A 12,092-nucleotide genomic window follows, 5' to 3' on the forward strand; every position below is an offset into this window, starting at 1 on the left:
AGTTAATCTAGCGCCCAGAACACAGCAAAGCAGTTTGCTGATACACAGATGAAAACAATGGACCAACAAATATACCTTTTCTCATACGGGCTACCACGCCGTAGAACTAATTTTTACTCTCTCTCGGAACCAAGCCACTTAGGTAATCAAACATCAACCCCAAGACAGTGTTCCACCTTAGTGCATTTAAAACCACTTGACCATAAAAGAAACATACAATACAGCAATTATTGAAATATCCCAAATACAGTGGTACACATTCGTAATACTAAAAGAACAATTTAACACCAGGTTGTCTAACACAGAAGGCTTTCTTTCAATTACAGTGACTTCACAACTCTTTATGTTTGATTATGATCCTTATGAAAACCTTTAACTAACGTACGTAATATAAGTAGCCGGATTCAGTAACGCGACCCATGCGCCATTATGCAATGTAGTGTAGAAAACATAACCGGCACACACTCGGCTTATAACAGAAATAGACAGAACATTAAATTTCAGTAGTACAATATACAAATCCGAATGCACACGGTGAAAAGAATTATGTGTGAACTGCCACTCACAGAAATCAGCCCACACGGTTTCGAAGTAACATCACAAGAAGACAACAAAAAATTTTAAGCGTTACTTACTCTCTCCAGTTAACAGAAATCGTATGTATCACAATAATTACCGAATATAAATGCTAACTTTCATCAGACACGATTACAACCCGCGCGACCTGTCGACGTTTTGATTTGGATCACACAGTATAAAAGTTCACCATGCTTGTCGTAATTTCACAAGTGTAATAGCTACCGGCCTAAATGCGTTCACTCTAACTCACAGCCAAACGAATATAACTAAGTGCCTCGACGATAGATATATCAAAATGTACGCAATGACCAGACGTTCAGAAGGAAATCATAACGTCTAGTCTGTAATGTAATCGGCAAATTAACGCTCAGCCGCCGTCTGTGCAATTTCAGACTTGTGTCCAGCGTAACTGCCACGGCATTACAATCGCTTATTCCAGTGTCTGCCGCCTCCTTACGTTTTTTTTTCGGCTGATGTCAACAGGGCCGCGCCCTGTCCAACACACTACAACCGACCTCCACGCTGTCTCCAGACGTAAACCTAATTCCCATCTCTTCACACTGCACGAGCTCTAATATCCGCGTTTCTCACGGCCTTCTCAGATTGACGAATTCAGTCGCCTGTACCTTGCCAGAAAGCATGCGTGCACAGCACACCATCCCTTTTCCATACGGCGTTAGACATGTCAAGATTGACCTCCAGCGCCATGTATCCTCATATATCAATTCTACGGATGTAGGGCTGTCGTAATGTACGCAGAGCTGTCCTAAACGTGTTCAGCCTATGACAACGAAGGACATGTACGGTCTCAATGTGTGCAGAGGAGGGCGGCCCAGTTACCAGTGGGAGAAGCAGTTGACGCCACGCAAATGTTGACATTACTAGAGACTTACGTTACAACAACCATGGAGAAGGGAATAGAAACACTACAAGCCGTGGAGGAGGATCTATGAGTGACGCCTGCTGGGGATACTTGATACCAATGTGTATGGACCAGACACTGGCCAGCCGGAGTGGCCGTGCGGTTCCAGGCGCTACAGTCTGGAACCGCGAGACCTTAGGTTAGTTAGGTTTAAGTAGTTCTACGTTCTAGGGGACTGATGACCTCAGAAGTTGAGTTCCATGGTGCTCAGAGCCATTTGAACCATTTTTTGAACCAGACAGTATAACGTAATTTTGTAATTAATGAAAGTAATAAAAATGATATAGTAATAATTAATATTTGAATATTAATAGTATTAATTCATTCTTTGCCAGAGAGGTTAGATGTACGAATTATCAATTAATTATGTACTGTCTTTGAAATTAGTTTTGTAATGTGAATGAGAGTTAACTCTATAAGCACTTTGAGTTGATACTCTGAATACGCTTTGATAGCTTTCAATAAAGTGATATAAAAACAAAAGAGAAATAACTCTAATAATACTATGATTGCAGTTCTGTTAGATAATTATGCACTCTTTCTCTCAATGATTAATAACGCAACATTACTATTAGCCCGACGCTGGTCAGCAGTCAGCAGACTAGCTCTGTACTCAGGGTGGTTACGGGATTATAAATAATTAATCGCCTCTTTCTTGAATTATCACAGATATTCCTCAATATATACCAAAAGTATAGTTGAAACTCATGTGATCATAGCACTAGATAATATTTCGTAGGTCAGTTCAATGTGAAATAATAAAACGCGTAACTACAGATCGTGGTTTCGTCTCGAATACCAATATAAGATAACAACCATAACCTTTTGCAGATGAAATCTTATACCAGAACTAGAATCCTGTGACCAGTCCTATCTGCCTGGGATGTTACCTCGCAACCTTGAGAAAATCTGAAAGTGAAATATATTGAATTACTCGTAGCCGCCACGTAGCCCGTGGAATCTGAAAGAAAGTTTAGTATCGTAACTGGCGGCACGTCTCGAAGAAGATTACTAATTATTTAGTAATATTAGACCTTCTGGTGACAAACAGACCCGAACTATTTGAAACAGTTAAGGCAGAACAGGGAATCAGCGATCATAAAGCGGTTACTGCATCGATGATTTCAGCCGTAAATAGAAATATTAAAAAAGGTAGGAAGATTTTTCTGTTTAGCAAAAGTGACAAAAAGCAGATTACAGAGTACCTGATGGCGAAACACAAAAGTTTTGTCTCAAGTACAGATAGTGTTGAGGATCAGTGGACAAAGTTCAAAACCATCGTACAATATGCGTTAGATGAGTATGTGCCAAGCAAGATCGTAAGAGATGGAAAACAGCCACCGTGGTACAACAACCGAGTTAGAAAACTGCTGCGGAAGCAAAGGGAACTTCACAGCAAACATAAACATAGCCAAAGCCTTGCAGACAAACAAAAATTACGCGAAGCGGAATGTAGTGTGAGGAGGGCTATGCGAGAGGCGTTCAATGAATTCGAAAGTAAAGTTCCATGTACTGACTTGGAAGAAAATCCTAAGAAATTTTGGTCTTATGTCAAAGCGGTAGGTGGATCAAACCAAAAGGGTCCAGACACACTGTGACCAAAATGGTACTGAAACAGAGGATGACAGACTAAAGGCCGAAATACTAAATGTCTTTTTCCAAAGCTGTTTCACAGAGGAAGACTGCACTGTAGTTCCTTCTCTAGGTTGTCGCACAGATGACAAAATGGTAGATATCGAAACAGACGAGAGAGGGATAGAGAAACAATTAAAATTGCTCAAAAGAGGAAAAGCCGCTGGACCTTATGGGATACCAGTTCGATTTTACACAGAGTACGCGGTGTACCGTAGGTCTCTAGAAGAGCGTAGCGTTCCAAAGGATTGGAAAAGGGCACAGGTCATCCCCGTTTTCAAGAAGGTATGTCGAACAGTTGTGCAGAACTATAGACCTATATCTCTAATGTCTATCAGTTGTAGAATTTTGGAACACGTATTATGTTCGAGTATAATGACTTTTCTGGAGACTAGAAATCTACTCTGTAGGAATCAGCATGGGTTTCGTAAAAGACGGTCGTATGAGACCCAGCTCGCGCTATTCGTCCACGAGACTCAGATGGCTATAGACACGGTTTCACAGGTAGATGCCGTGTTTCTTGACTTCCGCAAGGTGTTTGATACAGCTCCGCACAGTCGTTTAATGAACAAAGTAAGAGCATATGGACTATCGGACCAATTGTGTGATTGGGTTGAAGAGTTCCTAGATAACAGAACGCAGCATGTCATTCTCAATGGAGAGAAGTCTTCCGAAGTAAGAGTGATTTCAGGTGTGCCGCAGGGGAGTGTCATATGACCGTTGCTATTCACAATACACATAAATGACCTTGTGGATGACATCGGAAGTTCACTGAGGCTTTTTGCAGATGATGCTGTGGTGTATCGAGAGGTTGTAAAAATGGAAAATTGTACTGAAATGCAGGAGTATCTGCAGCGAATTGACGCATGGTGCAGGGAATGGCAATTGAATCTCAATGTAGACAAGTGTAATGTGCTGCGAATACATAGGAAGATAGATCCCTTATCATTTAGCTACAAAATAGGAGGTCAGCAACTGAAAGCAGTTAATTCCATAAATTATTTGGGAGTATGCATTAGGAGTGATTTAAAATGGAATGATCATATAAAGTTGATCGTCGGTAAAGCAGATGCCAGACTGAGATTCATTGGAAGAATCCTAAGGAAATGGAATCCGAAAACAAAGGAAGTAGGTTAAAGTACGCTTGTTCGCCCACTGCTTGAATGCTGCTCAGCAGTGTGGGATCTGTACCAGATAGGGTTGATAGAAGAGATAGAGAAGATCCAACGGGGAGCAGCGGGCTTCGTTACAGGATCATTTAGTAATCGCGAAAGCGTTACGGAGATGATAGATAAACTCCAGTGGAAGACTCTGCAGGAGAGACGCTCAGTAGCTCGGTACGGGCTTTTGTTGAAGTTTCGAGAACATACATTCACCGAAGAGTCAAGCAGTATATTGCTCCCTCCTACGTATATCTCGCGGAGAGACCATGAAGATAAAATCAGAGAGATTAGAGCCCACACAGAAGCATACCGACAATCCTTCTTTCCACGAACAATACGAGACTGGAATAGAAGGGAGAACCGATAGAGGTACTCAAGGTACTCTCCGTCACACACCGTCAGGTGGCTTGCGGAGTATGGATGTAGACGTAGATGTATTTTCTAGTATGGCGCCTAACAATGGTCAATGTTCCGTTAAGGCCGCGTCTCCTCAGGACAAGCAAGGTTTATGTTTACAAATAATCATGTACCATACAAAAGTCTGAAGTCAGGAACAACTACACTCCTGGAAATGGAAAAAAGAACACATTGACACCGGTATGTCAGACCCACCATACTTGCTCCGGACACTGCGAGAGGGCTGTACAAGCAATGATCACACGCACGGCACAGCGGACACACCAGGAACCGCGGTGTTGGCCGTCGAATGGCGCTAGCTGCGCAGCATTTGTGCACCGCCGCCGTCAGTGACAGCCAGTTTGCCGTGGAATACCGAGCTCCACCGCAGTCTTTAACACTGGTAGCATGCCACGACAGCGTGGACGTGAACTGTATGTGCAGTTGACGGACTTTGAGCGAGGGCGTATAGTGGGCATGCGGGAGGCCGGGTGGACGTACCGCCGAATTGCTCAACACGTGGGGCGTGAGGTCTCCACAGTACATCGATGTTGTCGCCAGTGGTCGGCGGAAGGTGCACGTGCCCGTCGACCTGGGACCGGACCGCAGCGACGCACGGATACACGCCAAGACCGTAGGATCCTACGCAGTGCCGTAGGGGACCGCACCGCCACTTCCCAGCAAATTAGGGACACTGTTGCTCCTGGGGTATCGGCGAGGACCATTCGCAACCGTCTCCATGAAGCTGGGCTACGGTCCCGCACACCGTTAGGCCGTCTTCCGCTCACGCCCCAACATAGTGCAGCCCGCCTCCAGTGGTGTCGCGACAGGCGTGAATGGAGGGACGAATGGAGACGTGTCGTCTTCAGCGATGAGAGTCGCTTCTGCCTTGGTGCCAATGATGGTCTTATGCGTGTTTGGCGCCGTGCAGGTGAGCGCCACAATCAGGACTGCATACGACCGAGGCACACAGGGCCAACACCCGGCATCATGGTGTGGGGAGCGATCTCCTACACTGGCCGTACACCACTGGTGATCGTCGAGGGGACACTGAATAGTGCACGGTACATCCAAACCGTCATCGAACCCATCGTTCTACCATTCCTAGACCGGCAAGGGAACTTGCTGTTCCAACAGGACAATGCACGTCCGCATGTATCCCGTGCCACCCAACGTGCTCTAGAAGGTGTAAGTCAACTACCCTGGCCAGCAAGATCTCCGGATCTGTCCCCCATTGAGCATGTTTGGGACTGGATGAAGCGTCGTCTCACGCAGTCTGCACGTCCAGCACGAACGCTGGTCCAACTGAGGCGCCAGGTGGAAATGGCATGGCAAGCCGTTCCACAGGACTACATCCAGCATCTCTACGATCGTCTCCATGGGAGAATAGCAGCCTGCATTGCTGCGAAAGGTGGATATACACTGTACTAGTGCCGACATTGTGCATGCTCTGTGTCTATGTGCCTGTGGTTCTGTCAGTGTGATCATGTGATGTATCTGACCCCAGGAATGTGTCAATAAAGTTTCCCCTTCCTGGGACAATGAATTCACGGTGTTCTTATTTCAATTTCCAGGAGTGTATATTTTAGATTCGTTTACAACTAACATAGATTGTTACAGAAAGATGATCCTCAGGTATTCGTTCTTTCGTCTTCTCGTCCAAGAATAGAAGTCAACCAGAATAGAAAGTTCAGGCACAGAATCTCGTATGTCCATGGAATATTCATCAAGGCATACATTGCAACACAATGCATTTGTTTACTCTTTGGCATACATCGCCAGCTATTCATACAATAATTATCAATACATGGCATTTACAAACTTCAAATTCATGACCACCCCAGAAGATACAGTTCAACAGGGACTAGAGAATCACTGCCTGAATCAGCGTATCAATACGCACTATGAAACAGAACAAATCAGAGGTCACAGTTGAACCATGTCGGGTGATATTAAGTGGACAACCCCATGCCGCCCGAGGCGAGCCCACCATTAGATAACGACGCGGGCACGCCACAGCACTCAGCACGAGAATACTAAAAAAAAAAACAACGGATGGCGCCACCAAACATCGACCAAAAGTCGAGGGAAATTCGTAAAAGAGCGCAGAGGGATGCCTGCAGCCTAGGAGGAACTGTGGACAGTCACCATGACGAAATACACCAAATGCCTTATTCGGTGGCCATCCCTGAGTCAGGTGAGAAAAGAAACACACTCACCCAATAGACAGGAAACGAAACTGAGCGGGCTACCCACGCAGCGAAGCAGTGGCGGGACGGCGTCGAGCTAGCTCAAGCAACTGGGAAAATGATGTTGAATGTGGTCTGTCCGGTGGAAACATGAATGAAGGATCGACGGTAGGTATTAGGAGAGGGGAAGTTCGTGGAGTCGAGTATCACATGGTCGGGGCGTTAGCCCCGTCCGTGTAAGAAAAATTTATCAGCGGCCACAGGTAAAAGAAGGAACACACCTCCTCCCCTCAAAGGATGACTCCAGCACAAGCACACAAATAGAGATGGTCAACAAGCAGCTGTGTGACGTGCTCTACGCCATCAGGTTAGACGTTGTCCTGTTGCTATAGGTGACGAACGGAGGCCTCCTCATCCACAAGCCGTATGAAACCCTAGGACAGCAATACTTACAAAGTAAGCAATAGTGGCGAAAGTCGTGGAGTACCTGGCAGTAGCACGAAGTATTTTCCTCACTGTACAGGACACACGATCCATCAACATTACGCATCTTCAGACTCTGGTAACAGACGTAAACAGGAGGAATTTTTCAAATCAGAAAAGGCCCCTTTATTCGCCAGCAATTACGACCAAATTATCTTCTGGGGAGAATACATATACATCCTGTCGCCGTAAGACCAGACTTCGCATTTTAACAATTTTTTAGCAACTATAAAATGGTACCTGCGTTTGATTGGTACTCGGGAGTACGCAAATGGCTGTCAGCTAGCATTCACGCATGTCACTAACTACTCATCTAGCTGACTTGACGGCATTTACGCAAAGCGACAGAGATACGGCCGACAGTTTTTCTCCTGACCACGCGGCATGTACTTGCTCACTCAGTCTCGAAACACACGGAACGTCCAATGGGGGGGGGGGGGGGGGGGCGATACTGCTGCAAGTTACACGTCTGGTATTCGGACGAACCAGCACGTTATGAAATATCTGACACAGCGAGGGCAGCTTGTGAAAGAAAGTTTCCTCAATGTACCTCAAGGTTAGAGCGATGATTGAACTGTGCAAAAACAAATGAAAGCAACAGTTTCACAGTCGCACAGTTTTCCCTGTGCTCTGTCAAAACATATGTTTTTAACGTTCTCAAATTTTTCTGTGTGTAGACCGTCAAATCCTGCATATGTCCAAGCAAATCTGAACATGTCCTGGAATTTTGGAGGGCGAAGTTGATTATATAAAAAATTAAATTTTTCACTCAAGGGATGATTTGAACCAAGGATCTCTTGTTCCACAGCTACTCACGCTAACCACGGGACCACGGCGTTGCTGACCCCTTACTACCCTTGATGTTGCCTATCTTGCGCATGGACTACTCAGTTTGTATATTTTACTTATTTTTTCATAGTTCCACACAACTTCTTCCTGTTTTCTCGATTGATCTGTGTTCAGGTTTTCAAGGTCTATCCACTGTGCCAACTTATAACTAAATCTGAGGGGTGTGCGATGGGGAGGTTCCCTTGTTAGCAAGCATTAAGATGCCCTCCGATACCTGGACCAGGCCACAACGGGTGGCCCTGGTGAACGTTTATCATATACTTAAAGTAAACTACATGGCTCGAGTTTTCCCACTGCCTCCACGATAGTAAAGAAATTACTATCATTCTTCGGCCACGTTGTCACCCGTGGCCACATATCCCAGTTAACGCTTCCAACTGTAACTTGCGTACTAAACCGCACCTACTTATACACACACAAAATGTGGAAGCATTCGCCGAATAGTATCACCGCCTTTTTATTGAACTAAATATTGCCTGCCCAAACCTGAAGCGCCGGTGTACGTTCACCACACACCAAATGGCCTCCAGCACATCAAATATTTGAATACAATTACTTCAGTATGGCGATACCCGAGACGCAACTAACCATAGTCCGAGCAGTGTACAAACACCTAATCTCGGCTCGCGCCACAAACTATGTAGAAGGTAAATACCGTAAGAAATATCTTATGGAAAAGTGCCCATCGCCCACATTAGCCGATAAGGGCGAGGGCCTTGTGGTATTACGTGGTCAATATGAAACACTTCATGAATTCCCGACTGCACGAGACGCACTTGGCGAACTCTCTCCTCTGTTCAGTCTGTCGCGTGAGTGATTCTGGTGAACACCAGTTTGTGTTCCTAAGAACACTTGACATGTGAAAAGCAGTTAGAAACCTCTTAGCATTTCTCGAACGCACGTCGCCGAACACCATCAACTTCAGTAGTCTGTTATTCTTGGAAGATGACCTTTACCCTAATGCGAAGAGGAACGTCATCAGTTGAGTGAAAGAACAGGCAATGTATTACGTTCTTTCCAAAACGGTGCATACGTAGGGGACTTTTGGACATACCTGGAAACACAGAATTATCGACTTCAACGAACCCTGCATTACAGAATTGCACACACAAACCTCCTCACGAAGCAATTGTGGATTCCCAAAGTGAACTGCAGAACGTAAAGTTACAGAAGACGATTGAGGAAAGGGTAGCAAGGAGAATGGCAGCATAAATCGATCGAAATAAACTGGAGGAGACAAAACAGTCTGAGAAGACGAACTTCTAAAGTTTCGCTTGCCACTGGGGATAAACTGCGATCAGACACCAGAAAAGGTTGAACAGCGAAAAGACGCGGACTTATCAGTGCTGTGGAGATGGTGAATGAGATGGTTCCGTTCGGAGAGGTGGCAGTAATGCGGTGATGCCCTTCACCCATTTTTCTTTCAGACTATTTTGTAACACACTTTCGTTTGGTATAGGTGAAATAAATTTCGACCTTCCGGCTGAAAAAACGAACTACTGATTGGAAGATAGCCAAAGAAGCCAAAAATGTGGTCAGCGCACAACTCGTGTGAAGCACCAGTGTTCAGTTACCGGTACTGGTGGGAATTTTTGCTTCACGGGAGGGCTTCAATGGCGAGCACCCATCCTGGTGAGGCCAACTAAGGAGCCAGTTGAACGATGACTAGCGGCTCCAGGCTCTGGAAGCTTCGCAACGGCTGGGATAGCAGTGTGTTCTCCCCACGCCCCTCCATATCGCATCTGCTTCAAGCTGCATGCACAGGATGACAAAGCAGCCAGCAAATATCGAGTGTCTGTTCCCGGAAAATTATTGTTAAGTTTATAATTTATACGTGTTGATATTGTAACATAGCAATAACTTCACATTATTTTGGTTGTTTAGTTATGCATACCAATCGAATGAAACTAATCGTGAAGTGAAAGTGAATACGATCAGGGGGAAATAAGTTTATTGTACGTTATTTGTATGCGTTCAGCAACAAATTGTGCTGGATATTACATATATTAATTGCCACCCAAAATTAGTACAATAATAATAGTTTCTAATTACGAGAAACGCACGTAACCATATGACCTCCTTCCTACTATTTCACTCTTCTTTTGAAATTGAGCGCATGCTTTACCGAATTGTAAGAGTGTGAAACACCGACAAAAGGCTGTTTCCCAGGGGCACACTTATTACCTACGCCTTTGTTGTAAATATAATGGCAATCGATAAATCAATGTTCCATGAAAACTCAAAGTACTTCGGCGTTTCGTCTCAGTTTGTGCGTGTATCGGCTGACATTCTGTAGGCTGTAGTTTGACGATCGCCACAGATGCACGCACTCCATACGTTATTTGGTGAATTTCGGATGGTCCTGTACCTATGTAAAATATTTGGTTGTTCTCCAATTTCCGTTAATAGAGGGAATATGCGAGTAGTGGTGTCTAGGAAGGCTAAATTTTACAGTTTATCTGTTGCATTGGGGTTCCTCCTCTTGTCTATTTATGATACAATACATCGACTCACTGACATAATCTGGTCCCCAGATCGTTTTACAATGCACTGTTTCTTCTCTAGCGTTATTTTTATGACAGGTTCATGCGTGATACTCATTCTTTGCTGCTGCACTTTGAAACAACGAGATGTTGACGCTTTTTGCCGAACCACTGCTACGATAGGAACATTCATATATCAGAGGGCATGCACAGAGAACTGGCGCTTGAAATCTCTTCACGAATGGACAACAGCACCATTAGCTATATATTGCATCCTTACGTACAGTGTGTTTCTTTGGCTTCTTCGAGACTCATTAGCTTTGGTGCCATTAATGCGTGTTTTTTTCGTACATTCCTTGGTGAATTTCGTAGTGCTACAGTTTATTATTTTCAATATGGTGTTGAGAAGATGGTTTGGACAACTGAATACATTTTTGCTTCAGTGCTTTAGCATGTTTACAGAGGACGATCTCAATGTCAGACTTACAGAGGCACTACAGTCTTCTTCAGTAAAGGAAACTTCGCAGCATTACACTCATGTGATTACCAAGCAAGTCCACCAACATGAAATGTCAACACTTCCTGACGTTGAAAAACTTTCCATTAGATCACAGCAGAATACGTCAAATCATGCCCAAATGCTACTGACGCGAAATAGTTGCACGTTTCTGAGAAAGCTGCGTACAGTGTACTGCCTCCTCCATCAAGCTGTAATAATGATAAATCGTGCTTATGGTGTTCAAAACCTGTTTATAATAACTACCTGTCTTGTATGCATTGTCGTGAACATGCACGCAGTTACTGTCACCTTGCTGAGATTAAACAATGCTCTGCATGGAGATTTGAGAATATACACCGTAGTTAGAATATCATTATGGACCGGCATGATGGTTTGGCGGATCGTCGGCATATGCTACAGCAGCGAGGTGGTTACACGGGAGGCCAGCCGCACGCAGCACTTGGTCACCAAACTTCAGATGCTGCCGTTTCCTGCTGGCAGTGGTGTTCAGGAAGAGCTGCAGTTGTTTGCGGAACAGCTGACACACAGTCCAATCCACTACAGCGCAACTGGGTTCTTCACGCTGGACGTGCCATTGCTGAAAAGCATCGCGGCGGCTGTGACGACCTATCTTGTCATTCTCATTCAATTCTCTCTTTCTGATACAAATAAGTAGTTAGTATAGCAAAGAATACGTTTGATTACAAAGGCATATTATCACTATATTATCAACTATGTTTCCGTTTGTAACGTATGTAAACGAAGATAATAGGGAGATAAAATAAAGCACTGTCTTCTACATACATTATTCTAATTTCGAGTGACATGTGTCTACACTCCTTCATTCGCTGACAGCAATTTTCTTGCCGTCAGAACATTCAGGTTTTATAGAACATG

At 44.5% G+C, this 12,092-nt stretch overlaps 1 protein-coding gene across 1 annotated transcript in view; it reads left to right on the plus strand.

Annotated features, from left to right (window-relative positions):
* LOC124795937 (putative gustatory receptor 28b) overlaps nt 1-11,871 on the plus strand; it is a gene marked incomplete at its 5' end in the record, with an annotated part of 29,034 nt that extends 17,163 nt beyond the window's left edge. Inside the window, one exon of the mRNA XM_047260018.1 lies at nt 11,140-11,871. Coding sequence (XP_047115974.1) covers nt 11,140-11,871 — 732 coding nt within the window. The remainder of the gene's footprint in view (nt 1-11,139) is intronic.
* Between the last annotated feature and the right edge of the window lie 221 nt (nt 11,872-12,092).

This window comes from Schistocerca piceifrons, chromosome 4 (assembly GCF_021461385.2).
Source record: "Schistocerca piceifrons isolate TAMUIC-IGC-003096 chromosome 4, iqSchPice1.1, whole genome shotgun sequence".
Lineage (NCBI taxonomy): Eukaryota > Metazoa > Arthropoda > Insecta > Orthoptera > Acrididae > Schistocerca > Schistocerca piceifrons.